Source organism: Chelonia mydas, chromosome 3 (assembly GCF_015237465.2).
Source record: "Chelonia mydas isolate rCheMyd1 chromosome 3, rCheMyd1.pri.v2, whole genome shotgun sequence".
Lineage (NCBI taxonomy): Eukaryota > Metazoa > Chordata > Testudines > Cheloniidae > Chelonia > Chelonia mydas.
Window position 1 is genome coordinate 22,853,860 of NC_057851.1, and position 23,116 is coordinate 22,876,975.

The 23,116-nt window shown below is 42.5% G+C and overlaps 1 protein-coding gene across 7 annotated transcripts in view; it reads left to right on the plus strand.

Moving 5' to 3' along the window:
- Positions 1 to 23,116, plus strand: part of SMC6 (structural maintenance of chromosomes 6) — an 84,204-nt gene that overhangs the window by 43,735 nt on the left and 17,353 nt on the right. For 6 of the 7 annotated variants that reach the window (XR_006289353.1, XR_005224564.2, XM_043542235.1 and 3 more), the window contains 2 exons: positions 4,849 to 4,986; positions 11,903 to 12,048. Coding sequence is in view for 5 of the 7 variants with exons in the window: in XM_043542235.1 (XP_043398170.1) it covers positions 4,849 to 4,986; positions 11,903 to 12,048 (284 nt within the window). In the remaining 2 variants the exon portion in view is untranslated. The remainder of the gene's footprint in view (positions 1 to 4,848; positions 4,987 to 11,902; positions 12,049 to 23,116) is intronic. The other variant, XM_037894031.2, reaches the window with a different exon arrangement.

Genomic DNA, 23,116 nt, shown 5'->3' on the forward strand with positions numbered 1-23,116 from the left:
TGCTTTGGAGGACAGGATGAGAGTTCAAAACAACCTTGACAAATTCTCCAGTTGGTCTGAAATCAACAGATGAAATTCAATAAAGACAAGTGCAAAGTGCTACCCTTAGGAAAGAAAAATTGAATGCATGTCTTCAAAATGGAGTATAGCAGGCTAGGCAGTAATACTGCTGACAAGGGTCTGGGGTTCTGGTGTCAGATTGAACAGGAGCCAACAATATGATGAGGTCAAAAAGGCTAATATTCTGAGGTTTATTAACAGGAGCATTGTATGTAAGAAAGTAGAGGTTATCGTTTTGTTTTACTTGGCCACCGGTAAGGCTTCAGCTGGAGTAGTGTGTCCAGTTTCAGCCACCACATTTTAAGAAAGGTGAGGGCAAACTGAAGATAGTCCAGAGATAAGCAGCAAAAATTATCAAAGGTTTAGAAAAGCTTTCCTATGAGGAAAATCCTAAAAAACTGGTTATGTTCAGTTTTGAGAAAAGAAGACTGAGCGGGAGCTGGTAACAATTTTCAAAATATGTTAAGGGCTGTTATAAAGAAGATTGTGATCAGTTGCCTTCCCTATCAGCTGAAGGTGGAGGCGCTGCCACGTGGCTCTGCGCGTTGCCTCCGCCCGCAGGGGCTGCCCCTGCAGCTCCAATTGGCACCAGGGTCAATGCTCCTAAGTGGAGGAACAGCCACAGGGACTTCATGCTCTGTCCCTGCCCTGTCCCGAGCGCTGGCTCCACAGCTCCCATTGGCTGGGGATCACGGACAATGGGAGCTGGGGGGCGGCACCTGCGGGCAGAGGCAGTGCACAGAGCTGCCTGGCTGTGCCTCCACTTAGGAGCAGCAGGGACATGTCGCCTATGGAGCAATCCTTTCCTTGAAATCAATGGCGAAACTTTGATGTTGAGAGAGTGGGTGGACAGAAGAATTATGACTATGTCGCAGCTAATTGACAATGATAAATTAAAAATATCTTTCACAAATTTGGCTTCACCTGCTCTAGAGCATGAAAATATCTCGTTAAAGCAGTGATACTCAGACTGAAGCTCATGAACTGCAAGTGGCTCTTTAGTGTTTCTCCTGTGGCTCTTTGCAGCCTGTGATCTTAAAATGCTATGTGATTTAATGATTAATCAATCTAAATTATTAACCAATCAGAATGCTTTTACTATGTTGTTAAACCAATTATAGAATACTTGGTCAGTTATTTTGCTGTGAGAATATATATATGTATATTAAATGAAACCATGAATTCACACTTCTGTGGATCTTTTGTGGTTGCTTGCTAATCTGGCTCCTGAACCACTGAGGTCTGAATATCACTGAGTTAAAGCATTTACTTATGAATGTATTTGGACCAGATGCATTGGGAACTCCAGAACCTCCAGAATTTATACTTTGGAGGAAACTTCTAGATCAGTGGTTCCCAAACTTTAACATCCCGCGAACCCCTGTCACTAAAATGTCCTCCTAAAAATGAATATTTCCCGGGATGGTCTCCCTTACCTGAGCATAAATTATAAAAGCAATGATCTTGGAAATATAAAAATTATTTTTATGACATGCTTATTACACACTATTTATTATTATTCATAATTACAGTATTAATTTTATTACATTATGAAAATGGCAACACTCTTCCAAGATCTCACTTTTGTAGCTTGTATCACTTTGATTAAGCCTGTTATAAGACAAGGCTCTTACGTTTCATCAAGGAGTATCAGATATAAAACAGCATAAAGGATGTAACCAACTCAAATAAAGAGTTCCTCCTGCCCAAGCATTCGGGTCTTGAGCAGTCCAGGCAAACACTGCACATTACAACAAAGCTTAAACTTGTTCTTCGTAATTTTAAAACCAACACTAGCAGCCTATTTAATTCTAAAAATAGAAAAAAAATCCACCTTCTTTTCCATTTCTTATAAGGAGTCTTAATGTTTAAATCTCCTCAGTGTGATGGATGAGTTTGCTTTGATCTGCATAGCTCTTGAAAATCCCTGGGACTCAGGGCTGCCCTAGGAACGTCTTTGTCTGCCAGTAGGGAATTTTTTCCCAAGAACCCCCTGGTAACATTTCGTGAACTCCCAGGGGTTCATGAACCCCAGTTTGGGAACCACTGTTCTAGATTTATTCGGACAGTAATATCCTTAGTATGGTTTTCTGGTGCAAAAAAACTCTGCCAAAAGATTGATAATCTGAGAATTGCTTTGGATACCCAACTATCTCCAACCCAATGGAATACAATTGTATCTACTGTTAAAAAAGCAACTACAGATCTGAGACTACTGCTTCTTCACCAAAAGCCACTTTTTCAAATATACTGGTCCCCACATTGGCTAATGGTAAAGGGCCTCATAAATGCTGACCGCTGTTGGAAATGTAACTCCCGGGTGCTACGCTCCAGCACACCAGCTCTGAGCCCTCTCCTGCACCCAAACTCCCTCCTTCTTAGTTAATTGGAATTTTTGACTTACTGGCTGGACTGCGCAGGAGGAACAAGCTTTGCTGTTTGCTGGGCCCAGACAGGCTGCAGGGTTGGGGAAGGATGGTGAGCATGATACAGAGTACTGTGAGAGAAACTATGTAGGAGAAATGCCCCAGCAAACACTCCCCCAGGGGGAGGAGAAGCGATTGTCACCCAGTTTGTTCATTAACAATACTAATCGCTGCCTTGTGAAGGACACTGGCAGAGTCCCCAGCCCCAGATACAGCAGTGGGTTCCCAGGGAACTGCAGACCCACTGCTGTATCTGGGGCTGGGGACTCTGGATCCTTGCAGGGTTTTTTCTCCAGCTTTGTTGTGGAACTTAACCCCTGAGTTGGTTGGATAGCTTATTCCTTGTCCTTAGAGTCTCTCCCCAAAAGCTCAGAAGTTCTGTGTTGAAGTTACAGCTCCTCAGGGCATAGTGCGCACCTGACATTCTGGTCTGACTAAGCCCTATGCCTTAGCAGTGCAAAGGTCTGCTGACTGGCAACAGGCAGGGCATAATTCATCCTTTGTGGAGTCTGTAAATGCTGCCTCACATTGGGGACACCACTTAGATTTAAGCCAGGTATTAACAGGACAGCTCTGCTGTGTGTGAATGGGAGCAGAGTAGTCTGGCAAGAAGGTACTGCAGTGGCAGATGAGTTGAAATCCCACTACTGTTTATCCTGTCCAGGGGAGGAAGAGGAGGAAGATTATATGTCATAACTAAAGAGAGAAGAAAAAAATAGGTTTTAATAATGGTCAGGAAAAACTAAACCACCAACCTGTTCCACCAGTGGCAGGAAATTTGGTGGCCTGAGTCTGAGCTGAAAGGTGCAGCTTAGTCCTGGAGCCTCCAGCAACAACATTGGACCTCATCCTAATTCCACAGGTGGGGGGCACCACTAGCCCATGAGTAATGAATTAGGAAAGAAGGTGTGCAACAGAATGAAAGGGTCTCAGCCAGATGAGAAAAGACAAGGTATGTCTACACTGAGATTAAAAACCCACAGCAGCAAGTCTCAGGGCCCAAGCCTACAGACTCAGGCTCACACTACAGTGCTAAAACCAACTATGTAAGGCTTTGGGATCGGGGTGGAGCTTGGGCTCTGAAGCCTGGAGAGGGGGGTGGGTTTCAGAGCCCGAGCCCAAACTTCTACACAGCTGCTTTTAATGCTGTAGCTCGAGCCCAAGTCTGTAGACCCCCAGGCTCTGAGATTCACTGCCATGGGTTCTAAAGTATATACATACCCTAAGAGAGAGCTATAATTCTGTATGAGGAAATGTAAGAAAACTTGGGACTGTTTGGAGGAGAACCCTAAAAGAGAACATGATGGAGGTATACAAAATACTGAATGCTTTAGCGAGTATAAACTGAGTACTGCCATTTACCTTTTTGCATAATATGAGAACAAGGGAACGTTCAATGGAACTGAAGGAATACATTTTTTAAATTCATAAAAAGACACATTTTTTCATATAATGTAAAATTAACCTGTGGAACTCTTTGCCAAATTATATAATAAAGCTCAAGAGCTTATGTAGGATTCCAGAAAGAATTAAACATTTATAGGAATGAGAAGATCCAAAGCTATATTAGATAGGCTAAAGATATAAACCCTCATTGTTCAGATCATAAGACAACCACTAACCTAATAGGGTTTAGGGAGGATTTTCCTTTTTGGCAGGTTATTCCATAATTGTCTACTGCAGTTGATCCTTCTGAAACATGTAGTACTGGTCACTGTCAGAGATGGGAGGCTGGATCATTGGTCTGATCTGGGTATGGCATTTGCTATATTATGTATGTATTATAGTTGAAAACGGCATACGGTACAATTTGCAATCACTTTCTGACTGGGAAAATATTCCATTTTGTAACTGGGAAAAGACTTCGAATTTTCAAAGTTTTGAAAGCGGATGGGGTGTGTGTGTGTGTGTGTGTGTGTGTGTACAGTGTGCCTGTAAATGCTTACAATACATTTTATATCTTTTTATAAGAGAAGTGTTCATTTAATGGGATTCTCAGTTCTCTTCCCATTTTTCAGCCCAGCGTTTCTGAGTTCTTCTTCCCAATGAGTAAAGAATACTACTCCTCATTTACAGACCACGTATCACCCCTAAAAGTTACCAGTATGGCAGAAGAGCAACACAAGGCATTCTCTTACTATACTCTTTCTGCCAGAATTGAGTATGTGCACTCACATAAATTGCTGTTACTGCCACTGGAGTTAAGAGGGAATGACATTATAAAATGTGAAAATCTATAAACTATGTTAGTGGAGCAGTGATGACTGAACATACTCCCCCCTTTTAAGTCAGTAAATACTGGCAGGTGATCACAAATCTGCCACTCCAGATTAAATGTGACTTTTTGATTTGCTCCAAACAGGATGAATTAAACCAAGCTGACTTAGAAGTGGAAAAGAGTAAACACCACTGGCAGCACTACGAAGAGAAACAGAAAGAGCATTTGGCATCCATAAAAAAGCTTAAAGGAGAACTAGCTGCTAAAGAAAAAGAATTAAAGGTATGAGGGTTTTTGACAATTTGTAGGGGACAGAAGTTGGGTATTCAAGGTCCATTTATTACTTGGATAGTCAGCTGTTCCCTCTGCTAAGTGAAGTTTCTGTTATTTTAAAATTAATATCATAGTCCCTTGCTCTAACCCCAAGTACTCAAGAAATCTGTCCTGCATACTATTGTTGGTATTTTAGTTGTCTTTAAGTATTGATTGCTAGGTCAGCTAAAAAGAACTTGAAGTGTATGGAGTGTAGTTTCCTTTTGATATATGTCTTAATGAAACATTATTGTGATTTTAAGCCTATCAGTTAACTTAAATCTTTCTGCAGCCCACCGTCTCCCACAATTCTGCACATCTGGGCTGTTCTCCTCTCTCTGCCACTCATAGAGGTAGGTTCAGCATTTTGGCACCACATGGTCTGGTCACACCTACTCTGCTCTTGCGTGCTGCCAGATTCTATACCTCCACAGCCGCAGACAGTGGTGGTTTCTTTTGTTCCTGCCTTCCCTCCTTCTATTTAACTTTTCTGCACATTTTTTGGCAGGGAGCAGTATTCTCCCTCCTTGGCATTCCTCCTCTTCCCTGATCAGTTAATCCTTCAGGGTTTAACCCTCCCTGAGCCTCCCCTATTGCATCTCCCTCGTGGACAAAATCTTTTCTTCCCAAGAGAAATTCCTCCTTACTTGCTTCCCAGGAGGTTGTGTTTCCTTCATTCTGTTCAACTGCAAAGGTGTGACACATCTTAGGTGTCATAAGTTTTGAAAGCATACAGAATCCACAAGAAGATTGGGCTCCTAATTCATTTCCTTCCACTCGAAATACCTTGGACTAAGAGCTTCCAAGTCCTCCATCACTAGGTGGATAGACTATGTATTGTGGAAGCTTATAAATCATCAGAGATTCCTCTCCCAGAAGGGATCAAGGCTTACACTCTCATGACTGGGGGGAAAAAGCAAATGCATCCAGTTTGGGAAATTTTCAAAGTGACTATTTGGTCTACAGCTAACATCTTAAGTACTACAAGGTGGATCTTCTACCTTCTGCGGACACCACCTATGGTAGGAAGGTGCTGCAGGCCGTGGTCCAAAAATAATAGACTTTTGAGCAAGCTCATGAATAGGGGAGGGTACTTCTTTCCTACCAAATTTCTTGTTTCACAACCCTTCCTATATCTGTTCACTGCTGACTACTTCCCAGACATCCACAATTGTGGGAGAATTGGGCTGCAGAGCAGAAAATTTCTTACCTCTTTCCTTTCAGCCTGTAGTGTCTCCCACAGTTTTACCCACCAAGGATTGTTAATGAGTAGAGTCAGCTATTAAGTGGAATCGTTACCATATGACTGTCTTCCTTCATCTAATGTATATAGTTATTTCATTATCTCTGGTATATGTGTTAACGATATTATGCAAGTTGTAAAGCTTGGGAATAACTCATCTGGCAGCAAGTGGGAGCAGATGGGCTATGGCCAGAGTGTGTGTCACCAAAACACTGATCTGCCTCCATGAGCTGCAGAGAGAAGAGAGCAGTGCAGACATACAGAATTGTGGGAGACACTGCTAGCAGAAAGGAGATGATTGGTAAGAACTTTTCCATTCGATAACTCAGGCTTATCAAGCCAAGAGTGCTGCTTTTGTACCAGTGGGGAATATATGATGAAAATTTCTTCACTCAGTAAAATGTATACTTACTGTCTCCGATCTGAAGACAAATACCAGTTTTTCTGAGCATTGCATTTATTCAGGGTGATGATGCATCACAGGAAAAGTCAGATAGTTTTTATAAAACCATCAATATGGCATTTAAACACAAATGTAATCATCAAGAGAGCTCTATGAAAGGATTCAAGACTGAGGACAAAAGAAAGGCTATTTAGATTCTAAACTTTATAGGAAAGTATCTAGCAAATGGCAGGGGACACACACAAGCATTAGATTTTTGACCAGTGGCTGTAACTTTATTATAATTTAGAACAGCAAACAATTGATAAAGGCATCCTGTCCTATTGGTAGCCTGCAGGGGTGGGGCCTCCTTGTACAGTAACTTGCCAGGAGCCATAAGGTTTGGAATTGGATGCCTCATCTGGTCTGGTTAGTCTTGGGCAGTAAGTTTATGCCGAAGTCAAGCATCAACAAGTCGGGGTGCATGCTGCATCCCACATTTCCCCTTTTCACTGCTACCAAGTTGCCTTTAGAAGTTGATTTTAAGTTACAAGTATCAAGGAAAAATGACTAAAACAACACTAGATGGCTAAAGGAGTGCAGCTTCATTGTTTTGTTAATAAATGAATAGAAGGTAGGATTTTAGAAACCTACTGATTTAGATCATGTATCTAAAATATAGTTTATTATAGATATAGATAAATTACTATCAATATATAGATGCTTTCAGATAGATACTCCCTTTTCATATTGTAATAAATAAATTATTACTACTACACATTTCTATTAAAATAATGACGAAGAGCCCCAAGAGGAGATCCATTGTACTGAGTGCTATGTGCAAACAAGAGAGACACGCTTGCATTAGAGACTTCATTTCTTGTTGCACAGCTTCTTTCATAGATTACTAATAGGCTATTGCTCCTGTGGAATTTGGAGGCGGTCTAGTGTTGTTGCTGGAGACTCCAGGACTGAGCTCTTCCCTTCAGCTCAGACCACCAGATTTTCTGTGTCCAGTGTTGGAACAATTTGGCAGTTCTGTTTTTCCTGACCATTTTGTTTTAAAATCTTTTATTTTTTTTATTCATTTTCATGCAGTTGCGACTTCCAATATTCTCATCCTTCTCTTCTCTTGGATTGGGTAAATAGCAGTGTTTGATTTCAACTGCCTGGATCTGCCACTGCAGCATCTTCCTACCAGACTCCTGTGCCTCTGCTCAGGCATGACAGAACTATCTTATAAAGCCCTGACTTAAATCTAAGCAGTTTTATGTGAAGCTTTGTATGCAGGTTCTACAGAAGGTGAATTATGCCCTGCCTGTTTCCAGCCAGCCAGCCCTTGCCCTGCCAGATTAAGGGGCTCAGTCAGATTAGCATGTCAGTTCCCCACCCTGCCTGAGGAGCTGTGATCTGAACACAGAAAAGTCCAATTAAGTGATTCTGGGCTTTTGGGAGAGAGTCTAAAGATGAGGAGGAAGCTATCTGGTCAGCTATGGGTAAATTCTTGCAACAGACCTGGGTTGGAGGGGGAAAAAGCCTAAAAGGATCCAGAATCCTCATCTTCTCTGTCTCTTCCCTTCCACCCCCCGAAGATACAAAAGTGAGTTTTCAGTTCCCTGGAGAAAGAACCAGGGCTCCAACACAGCCCCCTTTCCTCCCACTATGAATTGTATGGTATCCGTGCCAGGATGAATAATGTATTACCTCCCTTCTGTAAACAGCCAGGGAAAGAGGTACCATAAATACATCACACACAAAAAACAAAAACCAACCAACCAGCAAGACATTTCCAAGAGTGGATCCCAATCAATGGCTTGCAAGGAACTCATTGATATTTATACAATATCTTCCCTTTCAAATATAATTAGATACATGTTTTCCCATTGATGAGAACATCATAAAATTCAAATGGGATATTTGATTAAGCAAAACGTTAAATTAAAATGTTTCTATAAAAGAAAAATTTAATAAATTTTGGGAATAGGGTTGTCAATCACAGTTAACTCTCACGATTAACTCAAACAAATTAATTGCACTGTTAAACAATAGAATACCAATTTGAATTTAATATTTTTGGATGTTTTCTACATTTTCAAATATATTGATTTCAATTACAACACAGAATACAAAATATACAGTGCTCACTTTATATTTATTTTTGATTACAAATATTTGCACTGTAAAAAGAAAAAAGAAAAAGAAATAGTATTTTTCAATTCATCCAATACAAGTAATGTGCAATTTCTTTTTCATGGGTGTTGAACTCACAAATGTAGAGTTATGTACAAAAAACCCCTGCATTCAAAAATAAAACAATGTAGAATTTTAAGAGCCCACAAGTGCACTCAATCCTACTTTAGCCAATTGCTCAGACAAACAAGTTTGGGTAAAATTTGCAGGAGATAACGCTGCCCACTGCTTGTTTATAATGTCAACTGAAAGTGAGAACAGGCGTTCGCATGGTACTTTTGTAACTGGTGTTGCGAGGTATTTACATGTCAGATATGCTAAACATCCATATGCCCCTTCATTCTTCAGCCACCAGTCCAGAGGACATGCTTCCATGTTGACGATCCGTTATTTACATTTGTGACTGACCTCCTTGGGGGAGAATTATGTGTCTCCTGTTCAGTTTTACCTGCATTCTGTCATAAATGTCATGTCATAGCAGTCTCGGATGATGACCCAGCACATGTTCATTTTAAGAACAGTTTCACAGCAGATTTGACAAAACACAAAGAAGGTTCTAATGTGAAATTTCTAAAAATAGCTACAGCACTCGACCCAAAGTTTAAGAATCTGAAATGCCGTCCAAAATCTGAGAGGGATGAGGTGTGGAGCATGCTTTCAGAAAACTTAAAAGAGCAACACTCAGATACTGGAAACTACAGAACCCGAACCACCAAAAAAGAAAATCAACCTTCTGCTGGTGGCATTTGACTCAGATGATGAAAATGAACCTGCATTGATCCACTCCGCTTTGGATTGTTATTGAGCAGAACCTGTCATCAGCACGGATGCATGTCCTCTGGAATGGTGGTTGAAGCATGAAGGGACATATGAATCATTAGCACATCTGGCATGTAAATATCTTGCAACGCTGGGTACAACAGTGCCATGTGAACGCCTGTTCACATTTTCAGGTGACATTGTAAACAAAAAGTGGGCAGCATTATCTCCTGCAAATAGTAATCAAACTTTTTTGTCTGAGCGACTGGCTGAAGTATGACTGAGTGTGCTTGCAGGCTCTAAAATTTTATATTGTTTTATTTTTGAACACAGTTTTTTTGGTACATAATTCTACATTTGTAAGTTCAACTTTCATGGTAAAAAGATTGCACTATAATACTTGTATTAGGTGAATTGAAAAATACTATTTATTTTGTTTTTTTACAGTTCAAATACTTGTAATCAAAAATAAATATAAAGTGAGCACTGTGCACTTTGTATTCTGTGTTGTAATTGAAATAATATATTTGAAAATGTAAAAAAAAATTCAAAAATATTTAAATAAATGGTATTCTATTATTGTTCAGCAGTGCGATTAATCTCACGATTAATTTTTTTAATCTCTTGACAGCCTTATTTGGGAGCCTACGGTTGATGCAGTAGTAGCTCCACCATGCAAGACAGTCAAACCTTCATAAGGGGACTTCCTTACAAAAAGACCCCATACACCATAAGAGGTTGGCTTACGATTGAGACATGAGTGTTTATATCCTTTTCCAAATCAGGAAATAAACAGCGGTCAAAAGCTTCTCCTTGATGATGGAAATAATGTCCTGAGTAGAGAAGAATTTGCTACTTTTCAAGATAGTTTACATAAAGGGTACAGGAAAGAGAGAGGGTTGTAGTGGTACTCCTAGAGAAGGCACTTTGGACTTGGTAGGTAGCCAAAGACCCCACATTATACTTACACAGAACACCAGACTTCTTGAAGCAGGGACTCCTTCAGTCAGACTGGGAACATCTACAGTTAACAAATTGGGCATCAGAAGAGAAGTGTAATTTAGCATTAACCTCCAGTAAAGTTGATTTCCCAACAAAACTCAGTCAGGGTGTACCATCACTGGTTTAGTCGAATTTACTTTCCTGGTGTGAGGGGAAACAAAAAGCTCCTTGGGGCAAAGACTGCTTTTTTGTGCAGTCCCCAGCACACTGCATCCCTGACCTCTAGATGATAATGTCATAGAAATGCAATAATAATCCCAAAGTTCTGATGTGATTTCAGGTACACTAGAGTTTCTTCAGGCAGCTTGGTTGGAGTCCTACAACCAAGCATGATAAAAACGTGGGTACCAGCCATAACGTTTTGTCATCAAGTACTTGGAGTATCAGGTACCATGTTTAATCACAGTGACAAATTAGACAAGTTTGCGGTTGGCCTTGCTAGTCATACTACCTGTGAAAGGCAAGTTTTGGAATTAATTCCCATGTTCATACAAGAACCACACTGCCTTTGTCATGAGAGAAAGATTATGCTTATAGGTCCAAAAACCTTTCAGTTAAAGATAAGTTCCCTTTTCCACAATTTCTGGAAAATAGTTCTCCCACCATTTTGTTCTAACCTGTGGAAGGTGTGGCATAAATGGGCATTCCTTGAATACGAAAGATCTCTCTCAAGCATCTGAAGTACATATGTACGTTTTCATCTCATTCTATCCAAAATGCCAAGGCCTCACAGTTTCAAGTTTGTTGCAAGGAGAAGGTAAAAATGGGGGGAACTTCCATCTAAATTATTCTGCTATAATAATTCAACTTATTCTTTCCCTCCCTACCTCTGGGATACACTGCTTATTACTTCCCATGAATAATTAAAGAGCAGAGAAGCTTTGCAACCGAATGATCAATTTCTTACCTGATAATTTTCTTTCTTTTTAGCAGCTTCTCTCTGTATTCCATCCACCCTGGTAGTCTGGTAAATGATCAGAATATAAATTGAAATTTTTCTCTGAAGGGAGACTTAGACATTGACAATTTGCACCAGGTTGCCTTTATACTAATAATTGGTTGCTGGAGTGTTTCTACAGCTGTGGAAATTTTTTTGGGTGGCCTGAGATGAAAGACAGAGCTTAGTCCTGGAGCCTCCAGCTACAACACCACCGGACTGTCTTGGAATTCCACAGGTGGAGAGCCCATTAGTAATGAACTCAGAATTTCTCTTTTACTGCTTTTCACCATACAAAATATTAACTATTGAGAGGAAGATACATTATGGTTTATTTGTATAGTGTTTTTTAGCATTTCAAACTTCTCTTTAGGAAAAGATTGCACAGGCCACACAAATCTGCCCGCAACGGATAGAAGTCAACAGAACTGTCAAGAGTCTTGACACAGAAATGAATCGCTTAAGAGACAAGATCAATTCAGAAAGAGATCATCATGGAAACAGAGAAGAAATAATAAAGTAAACAGTGGCTACATATTTTGGGGTTGGGGGGCAGAATAGTTGCTTCATTGGGACAGTAGATTAATTTTCTTTTAATTATCTCTAAACTTTTTTTAAAAAACAAGTCTGATTAATGGTGACGGGTGCTCTTCTTGAACTAAGGAGTAGTCATAGCCTTAAATATGTTTGGCTGCTCATTGCATTATTTCTATAGCACCGAAATGTGGTGCTGTGTGCTCCAGAGAAACTGAATAAGACATGGTCCCTACCATAAACAGTTTACAATTTCTATTTTTATATACAATGTAACAAAAATAGGAAGAGTGGAGTAAGGACCTCTGTCCACCTATGTCTGTTGCTCTGGCATTAGGATGCTGACCACCTCACTTTGCATGGCACTGTTTCCAAGGCAGGGTCCATCATACTCATCAAAGTAAGTGGTGCCAGCTGCTGTGGGCATTTGCATTTCTGGAGTTAGAGAATTCATAGATTTAAAGCCAGAAGGACCAGGATGATTATCTAGGTTGGTGGTTCTCAAATATATTTGATTGGCCCCCCCCTTCTTTGTGTTTGTAGTTTGCGCACCGCCGTCCCTCCTCCCCCCTGAGTACATATACCACCACCCAGCTCTGAAGGCAGAGTGAAGAGCAGCGGCTGTTGTCTGGGCTCCCAGCTCTGAAGGCAGTGCTGCACCAGCAGCAGCACAGAAGTAAGGGCAACAATATGAAAAGTGATATTTGTCAATATCACTTTTCACAGTAGACTTAGCACTCCATTGCCGCCCTTACTTCTACACTACTGCTACCACCACAGGGCTGATAGCCGGACTCCTGCTGCTTCCAGGTGAGTAGTTTGGAAGGCCTCTGACTGTTACCTGTATCCCCATCTCCTGGGTGTGCATGGCCTTCTGCACATGTCTCAGCCCCTGGGACTGACAGCCAGAGTTCTTAAATAATGGCACACAGCTCGCACTTCCCTTGATGCATTCCCATGCCTCCCTTGTGAGGTCCGTCCCATAGTTTGAGAATCACTGATCTAGTCTGATTTCTTGCATGATACTGAACTTCGCTCTGTAATTCTTAAATCAAGTCCAAAAATTTGTATTGAACTAGAGCTGCCTTTTAGAAAAAGAAATCTAGTCTTGATTTCATAAATTCTAAGGCTAGAAGTTACCATTGTGATCATCTAGTCTGACTGCCTGTATAACACAGGCCATAGGACTTCGCCAAAATAATTCCTAGAGCATATTTTTTAGAAAAACATCCAGACTTGATTTAAAAATAGTCAGTAATGGAGAATCGACCTTGGCCATTGATAAATTGTTCGAAGATTAATTGCTCTCACAGTTTAAAAATTTGTCTTATTTCCAGTCTAAATTTGTCTAGCTTCAGCTTCCAGCCATTGGAGCATGTTATACCTTCCTCTCCTAGATTGAAGAGCCAATTATTAAATATTTGTTCCCCATGTAGGTACTTGGTGGATAACTGGCTGAAGATTAGCTTGTTTATTTTGGGTTTATTTACATTACCCTCCATTAGTTAATTATCAAGCCAATTTTTTTTGCGGGGAGGGGTGGGGGGACAGGGGGAGACATAATGTGGGTTTTCCTTACTAAACATATGAAAAATCTTTGGTCTGAATAGCTATAGGTGAGGCTTTGAATCTGCTGTGCAGTGTGTCATAACTCTTATGGTTATCAAGTACCATATCAGCTGGTTCCATTATCTTGCCTGGGATTGATGTCAGGCTGACAGGCTTATAAGTACCTGGGCCTTCCAGTTTACCCTTTTTTAAAATTGGCAAGTTCACTTTCTTCCAGTCTTCTGGAACTTCATGGTCCAAGATTTTTTTGAAATCAACATTGATGGTACAGTGAGCTCCTCAGCCAGCTTTTTAAAAAATTCTTGGATGCAGGTTATCTTGACTTGCTGATTAAAAATGTCTAAGTTTGGTAACTTCTATTTAACATTCTCCAGAGATACTAGTGGAATGGAGTATTATCACCATGTGGTGAGTGTTCATTATGTGTTTTTTTTTTACCCAAATACAAATATATTTGTCAAACACCTTTTGCCTTTTGTGCATTGTTACAGATAATTCTACCATTTGGATCTAGCAGTGGACCAGTACCATTTTCAGGATTCTTTTTGCTCCTAGTATAGTTAGGAAAAAAAAAAACTCCTTATTGTCCTTAACTTCATTGGCCCTAGATTTCTCCTTGTGTCCCTTGGCTTTCTTTATCAATTGTGTACAGTTACTAACCTCTCATTTATAATCATTGTTATCAACTTCCCCTTTCTTCCATTTGTTATATATCATTTTTTATTTTTTACAGATGCCTTCACTTACCCTCTAAACAAAGTTGTTTTTTAACTAGCACAGCCTTCTTCCTCAGTTGCAGGATTGTTGCTTTTGGGGCATTTAGTAAGGTGTTCTTAAATGATTTCCAATTCTCATTCACACTCTTCTCGTTAAATTCTTCCTCCTAGCTGGTTTGGCTCACAATTGTTTTCATCTTTCTGAAATTGGCCCTACTAAAGCTCTGTCTGTTTGTCTAGCAAATAATTTATGTTACCGGTCTAGACTTTTTTCTGTTTGTACATTATAAATGTCATCAAGCCATGATTACTTGTACCTAAGTTACCATTAACTTTTAGTTCTGTCATCAGTTCCACTTGATCTGTAGAACAAGGTCTAATATAGAATTCCACTGTGGTGGCTACAGCACTTTTTGAGTTAGGAAATTGTCATCTATACGTTTAGAAATTCTAAGTATATTTTAGTACAGGCAACATGAGACCTCCAGCATATATCATTCATATTGAAGACACCTGTGATCAGAGTTTTTTCCTACACATTGTAGAGAGGCACCTAAGGAAATCATCCTGTTCTGTGTCATGATTTGATAGTCTGTAGCACACACCAACTACTACCCCATCTTGTGCTTTATCTGTTAGGACATTGATCTATAAGTATTCAAGACCATTTTCTTCTGAGTTGTCCATGACTTGGAAAAAATGCCATTTTTGCTGTAGAGTGCTACTCACCCTCCCCTTTTTGCCCATTTACTCCTTCCTAAATAGGTTATGACCATTGATTTTAAGATTCCAGGTGTGCAGATAAACCCACCAGGTTTCAGTAATACCAACTAGATTGAATTTATGCTCCTAAATTAGCAATTCCAGTTCTTTTTTTGTTACCATGTCTTTCAGTATTAGTGTGTAGGCAATTCAGTAATTTCTTGTCTTCATGCCCATGTTCCTTGATTAATCAACATCCTGATTTTTGTGCTGATTGCTTATCTCTCCCTCTTTTTATCCTCCCCTTTTGTTATTAGTTTAACCCCTCTTGACTACTCTAGCCAGCCTAGAGTAGTCAGAGATTAGTCTACCCTCTACTGAGGTGAAGACCATGTAAACTATGTAGCTCCCTCTTCCTATAGCTTAGAAGGTGGACAAATCTTCCACAGAACCAACCCCCAATGCCACTTACCTAGCCAGCAATTCACTTCCAGAATCTTCTGCCTCCTGTCTTTCTTTGTGGGACAGGAAGGATTTCAGAGAAGATTGCTTGGATATTTTTGTTCTTCAGCACATTTCCAAGTTCCCTGAAGTCATCCGCTATCTGCGAGAGATCTCACAATGCAGTGTCAGTAGTGCCAATATGAACCATTACCAATGTATCCTTGCCCATAGATTTCAGAAGTCTATCCAGTCTTAGAGTGACATCTTGTGTGCTGACTCTGGGAAGGCAGCTCAGTGTCCTTTTGTCTGCCTGTTCCTTGCCAAATGTTCTTTTGATTCTTCTGAGTATTGACTCTGAAGAGTCAGAGTGGTGGAGAATCTGGGTTTGGACTACTTGCTAATTCTAAACAATCTCTTCCAGACTGACAGATTGTGAGACTTTTTCTTACCTGTAATTTATCTGCTCATAACAGAAAATCTGTTGGTCTGGATTATTTCTCTTCCTTGTAAATTTGAGTTTTATAGAGTTAGAAGCATTTGAAATTTATCTAATGGAGCTTGTAATACCGTTATTGGGGGAGATGTTAGATAGCAAATCTCAACCAGTGAGGTACTGCTGTGTATTGTTGGACACAGTCAATCCAATAGTTCATTCTAGACTAAATAACTTCTTGTTATGAGAACACAAATGTAGAGGTAAAACTGAAATTGTTGTTCAACCGTCAAGCATCTCCCACAACACTAATATGTATGGGCTATTCCTCTCATATCTGCAGTTTCTGGAGGCAGTTCAAAGTGGTAGCACAGCACTGTTCTAGCATGTCCCCTTCTCTGGCTAGCCGCCAGATCTTTTTGCTTTCATTGCATTAGTCACATGGCTAATTGCTTTGCTCCTGACTCTTCTTTGCCAGGCTTTATTTTTTTTTTAGTTGAGGGTGAGGGGCAGTAGTAAGCAGCTGTCCTTTGTTGTCATTCTCTTCCTCCCCTGGATTGGGTCTTGAGCAGTGTTATGGTCCCAGCCACGCGGAGCCAGCACTGCAGCATTCCCTGCAAGACTCCTGTCCCTCTTCTCCCCTCCCTCCCTTCCACCCCCCCCCCCCCCCCCCCCCAAGGTATGGCAGAGCAGCTGCATCATCACCAAGCTAAATTCAAGCAGTGTTCTATCTGAGACAGCTTTTGCAGGCTCTCTGGAGGGCAAATTGTGCTCTGCCTGTTCTCAGCTAGCCTACTGTTGTACTGCTAGAGCACAGGGTTATTAATCAGAAAGACATGCTGAGTCTCTTACTGCCCCAAAAAGCTGCAACTCCAACACCAAAAAGTCCAATCGGGAGACCCAGACAGAGTGGCGAAAGAGATTCCAAGAATGAGGAGGACTTCAGTCAGCAAGCCCATGGTGTAAATCCCAGGGCAGCACAGGACTGGAAAGAAGGAGGGGAAAAAAAACTTTTAGGGGCCTCCTGGTCCCCCTGCCTAGGTCCTAAAATGAGTTCTCTATTCCCTGGGGAGAGAAGCGGGGCTTTTATCTAGTTCCTCTTCTTCCTGGTTCAAACCAGGGAATTAGACCCCATCTCCTGAGCAGAGGCAGTGGGACCTTAAAGTGGGAGGACAATGAGGGAGGATTATCCAGAGAGCACAAGACTCTGCATTCAGCAAACTGCAAGAGACCATGCTCTGGCCACAGTTGGGCAGCAACATCTACAAAGCAGGACAAAAAAATCCCCAGAGCACTAAAGAGGGTAAGGAAAGGTACAAAGTCCTCTGTCTCAGGCAGCTCCTCCTCTGCTGAGGTTCTGTTTCTGAGCAGGACATGGGAAAAATGCAGCCAAGGACTTCACCATGAGATGTTCAGAACCATGTGCAGAAAGGTTGCATCCACGATCCAGATCCAACCTGAAGAGGAACACTAGGACAAGCCTAAAAACAAATACTTGCCTTCCAAATCCTCACCTGAGGAAGCAATTCCCCTGTACCCATGCTTTGAGGATGTGATCCGAGAAGAATGGGAAACCTCAGACAAGGGTGAACATAGAAACAGGCATGCACCTAAAATACTATAAATGTCAAGGGCCCAAAAAGTGTAATTTTGACGTTCCAAAGGTCAATGCTGCAGTGACATTACTAGCAAAAGATATGGTGATACCATCTGAAGGGGATTTCTTTCCCAAAGATCCAGCCAACAGAAAGGTGGAAGCCAGCCTTGGAAGGGACTTGGAATCTTCCTTGTCTGCCCTTATAGCATCCTTGGAAGTTACAAGAGTTACAGTATCCTGCCTGAAGAACGGAGACCACTTAGACTTCTGGCTTGCTAATTAAGAAAATTTTCCTAGCAACAGCCTTCATGGCAGGTGCCTTAATGCAGGTAATGAGATTTTCAGCAAGGGCCATGGAATCCAGGTCAGTAGCCAGATACAGTGTATGGCTTCTTCTGTGGAACAAAACAAACAAATCACATGTTCATCTAAATTAACAGTCTCTCTCTCTCCTATTTGGGGAAAAATTGGATAAGATAGTGGCAGAAAGTGCTGCCAAATGGAAACAGTCCCTCCCTTCTCTATGCAGTGCTCTGAAGAGTGATTAGAAACCCAGCAAGAGACAGAAATGCTCCTTTAATCCATCCTCACAAAAGTACCAGAGGAAAGACAACAGACATATCAGGGGAAAACCCTGGAACCAGGGCTTGGGTGGAAAATCCAGAGGAAGTCCCACTGCCTGTAAGAACCCACTATGACAAGGAACAAATGTGTGCCTGCCCAGATCCTATTTCTCAGAAGAATGGTACATATCAACCACAGGCAAGTGGTAAGAGGGGTAGTGAGTTACAGATAAGTCCTTTGTACTAAAGGCCTCCCCCCATCCTTCTATGCCTTCTATGATGAGATAACTGGTTCTCTGGATGAAGGGAAAGCAGTGGACTTGTTGTTCCTGGACTTTAGCAAAGCTTTTGACACTGTCTCCCACAGTATTCTTGCCAGCAAGTTAAAGAAGTATGGGCTGGATGAATGGACTATAAGGTGGATAGAAAGCTGGCTAGGTTGTCAGGCTCAACGGGTAGTGATCAATGGCTCCATGTCTAGTTGGCAGCCGGTATCAAGTGGAGTGCCCCAAAGGTCGGTCCTGAGGCCGGTTTTGTTCAATATCTTCATAAATGATCTGGAGGATGGTGTGGATTGCACCCTCAGCAAGTTTGCAGATGACACTAAAGTGGGAGGAGAGGTAGATATGCTGGATGGTAGGGATAGGATACAGAGGGACCTAGACAAATTGGAGGATTGGGCCAAAAGAAATCTGGTGAGGTTCAACAAGGACAAGTTCAGAGTCCTGCACTTAGGACGGAGGAATCCAATGCACCACCACAGACTAGGGACCGAATGGCTCGGCAGCAGTTCTGCAGAAAAGGACCTAAGGGTCACAGTGGACGAGAAGCTGGATATGAGTCAACAGTGTGCCCTTGTTGCCAAGAAAGCCAATGGAATTTTGGGATGTATAAGTAGGGGCACTGCCAGCAAATCGAGGGACATGATCGTTCCCCTCTATTCGACACTGGTGAGGCCTCATCTGGAGTACTGTGTCCAGTTTGGGGCCCCACACTACAAGAAGGATGTGGAGAAATTGGAGAGAGTCCAGCGGAGGGTAACAAAAATGATTAGGGAACTGGAACACATGTCTTATGAGGAGAGGCTGAGGGAACTGGGGATGTTTAGTCTACGGAAGAGAAGAATGAGGGGGGATTTGATAGCTGCTTTCAACTACCTGAAAGGGGGTTCCAAAGAGATGGCTCTAGACTGTTCTCAGTGGTAGCAGATGACAGAACGAGGAGTAATGGTCTCAAGTTGCAGTGGGGGAGATTTAGGTTGGATATTAGGAAAACCTTTTTCACTATGAGGGTGGTGAAACGCTGGAATGCGTTACCTAGGGAGGTGGTGGAATCTCCTTCCTTCGAAGTTTTTAAGGTCAGGCTTGACAAAGCCCTGGCTGGGACGATTTAATTGGGGATCGGTCCTGCTTTGAGCAGGGGGTTGGACTAGGTGACCTCCTGAGGTCCCTTCCAACCCTGATATTCTATGATTCTATGATCCCTTCACCCAATCCCCAGCAGCCCCATCTAATATGAACTAGCGTTGAATGAAATTTTGCATCTCACTTTTGTGGACCTAGGACACGGGCAGGCAAACTTCTCCAAATGCATGGCTTTGTGATAAACACCAAGAAAAATGTTGATTTCCCCTCCCTCGCCTCCCCCCCCCCCCCCCCCCCCCCCCCAAGATAATTCAGTTCGAAGGGGAAATGGACACTTCTGCAGCAAAGGTCTGCCTATCAGTGGATGGATTCCAGGAGTTCCAGTATGTGATATCTGTGCTGGTCAAGTGTATAAGGCCAACCATAACATGTTGTCTCCAAATATTGGGTCTCTTAATATCCTGTATAGAGATCACCCCATGGACAAGGTCTCTTTATCAGGGGTCTCCAGGCCTTTGTATTGAAAGTATGGAACCATTTTCTGGAACACATCCAGGATCAGGTCCTGAACCAGGTTCTGGATTCTCTAAGATGATGGACAATCCCAGAGAACATCCACAGGGGTCTTCTCATATGCTCTCTAGACCCACAGAAACTCTCAACCAGTGCCAGCCTGATGGGGTGGGGAGCACGCATCTGAGCCACAGAACAACACAAGATGCCTCAGACTCGTGGGAAAGGAACCAGAGAGTCAAACTAGCTCTGCTAAGGTTCTGGAGCCATCTAGAGGATGACCAGTTGGACAGGCCACAGAAGTTTGTACTATCTCAACAACCAGGAAGAGAAAGGAGTTCAACTTTACATGTAGAAAAAATATCAGTATTGGAATGGGCAGAGAGGACCCTTCCTTCCATTAGAGCGATACACACAAAAGGAGAACTGAACCAAAAGACAGACTGGCTCAGCAGACAGTCATCAACTTAGAATGGTGCCTAAATCAGAAAGTCTTCACTCTGATCTTGTAGACATTTGGCTTCACTTCAGTCAACCTGTTTGCCAATCGCAAGAACCCAAAGCAGGGTTCTTCACCGGAGAAATACTTCACCAGGGAAAGAGATCCAGTGTCCATGGGGACAGATGCTCTTTCACATTGATGTGGCCCCAAGGCCTGCTATATTCATTCATGCCCTTTATACATCCAGGAAAGGTGATCCAGGAGATAAAGTGAGAAGGCACAAAGGTGACAATGCCAACTTCGCAACAGCAAAGGAGACCATATTTCTCTGATCTGGTAGAATTGAAATTGGGACCACCATTGCAGCTACTAGTGAGAACACAGACATCCTTCGCCAAAGCCCATTCCTCCAACCAGACCATCTATACAACTGATAGCCTGGCTATTGAGAGGGAAGTGCTGGTCTTTCCTCAAAGTGATCAGAACTCTGCTCTCCTCCAGGGGAGCTTCCACATTAAAGGCTTACTTCTCCATCTGGAGCAAGTTTCATGGTGTCAAGAATGCCAAGGATTCTAGTACTCCTGTTGTTCAGGACTTTCTTGAAGAGAAGGGACTTCAGTCCAGCACCATAGCACTTCAGATGTCAGCCATAAGTAGCATACTATTTGTAGGATCCTCTGTTTCCTTAGTGGATAATCCTCAGGTATCCAGATTCCTCCAAGCAAAACCAGTATTCCCTAAGTGGGATTTACCCCTGGTATTGAAAGCCATAACCACTCACCCTTTTGAACCACTGACATAAATATCTGCCTTCTATCTGTCCATCAAAACCTGTTTTGTGGTGGCCATGATGTCTGCCAGACAAGTTTCTGAACTGGTAGCCTATCCATGCAGGAACCCCACCGTGGGTTCCAAGATGACCAGGTGGTGTTAAGAACTCCAGAATTGTTCTTGCCTAAGGTGAATTCATCTTTCCATGCCTCACAAGAGATCATCCTTACTTCATTCGGTCCAAAGCCACAGTACCAGAGTGTAAAGCTGTGGCGTGCTATAAATGTTCGAAGAGCGCTAAAGATCTATCAAGTGCACAGAATGAACAAGAAGCTTGGGATCCTTGTTTGTCTCCATTCATCTGAAGTGCCAAGGGCTCAGAGTTTCCAAACTATCCATCGTTAGATGGATCAAGCTCTGTATCTTAGGTATACGTGGCATAAGAGGGGCTCCTATTCCAGGTGGAATCAAGGTACATTCTGCAAGATCTGTGGCAACCTCATGGGCCAAAAGAGTTGTACTTCCACCATAGAGATCTGCAGGACAGCAACATGGTCTCAGGCTAACACCTTTTAGGCATTATAAAGTGGACTTTCTGTCCTTAGCAGAGGCCTCCTGTGGTGAGATGGTGCTGCAGATGGTGGTCCATTAATAGTATTGTCCTTTAAGCAATCAACAATGCTGTTCCCTGCCCAATTTTGTTTTTCTCTCTCCATCCATCCCTACTTCTGGTCACTGCTGGCTACTTCCTCTGGGAGACACTGGGCTGCAGAATGATAAATTTCTTATTTGATAATTCCTTTCTGCTAGCAGTATCTCCCACAATTCTACCCTCCTTGGATGTCTTAATAGCCAAGGGACAAAATTTTATTTTGATAGTTACCTTTGTAGACTGTAGCCTGCCGTACGCAATTAACTGGCTGTCACTGAAGTTACTGTTACTAATCACATTCTATGAGTTTTTACTTTGAAATGACTCATCTTGCAGCAAACCAGAGAAGGGGTCCTGTCTAGCATAAGATGTGCTACAGTTTTGTACTGGAAACTGAAGACAGGAGGGGAATAGTCCATATATATCAGAATGGAAGGGAAGTAGAAGAGCGGGAAATAGCCCAAACGTATCAGAATTGTGTGAGACACTGCTAGCAGAAAAGAAAGTACAGAAAAAGCTCTTCTATCTGGCACTTGACCAGCTGACAAGCTGTATAAACCGACATTTCTGATCTGCACTGAAAGTCTGGTTTATAGTACAGTTGTTGAGAGGCTGGCAGGGGGCTGGGGCATGGGCAGGGTTCGGGGTGCCAGATGGTGGGGGCGCTTACCTCAGGTGGCTCCCCGCAAGTGGCTCCCCGTCCCTGCTGTTGCTGGCAGAGGCACAGCCAGGCACGCTGCCTCTGTCCTCCACTCCCCGAGCACTGGCTCCATGGCTCCCGTCCCAGCCTGTTGGCCAGGAAACGCGGCCAATGGGAGCTGCAGGGGGGGTGGGGGGGAGCGCCAACAGATGGAGGCAGCGTGCCTGCTTGCAGGGGCACCTGGCCACACCTCCACCTGGAGCAGTAGGGATGGAGAGCTGCCGGAGGTGAGCGCGTGCCACCCCCCACGGCACCCCAAGCCCCCTCCCCTACCCCAAGCCCCCTCCCGGACCCAAACTTCCTTCCAGAGTGTGCCTCGCAGCACGCCCCTGCCCCCGCCCCCCTCCAAACTCCTCCCTCTGAGTTAACCGGCATTTTTAATTTACCAGCATCCCCATTCTCCCAGCATGCCAGTTAAAAAAGCTTTCACTGTATCAGCTAAGGAATTTACCATTCCTTTTCTCCCCCAACAAACAACAATAATCTTTTTTTATTAACAATGATTTTCCCTTCCCTGAGAAAATTCAGCTTATGTGCCCACATGATGTTAGTTTTAGAGTGATGGTTTAATAGATTGTAAGCATATG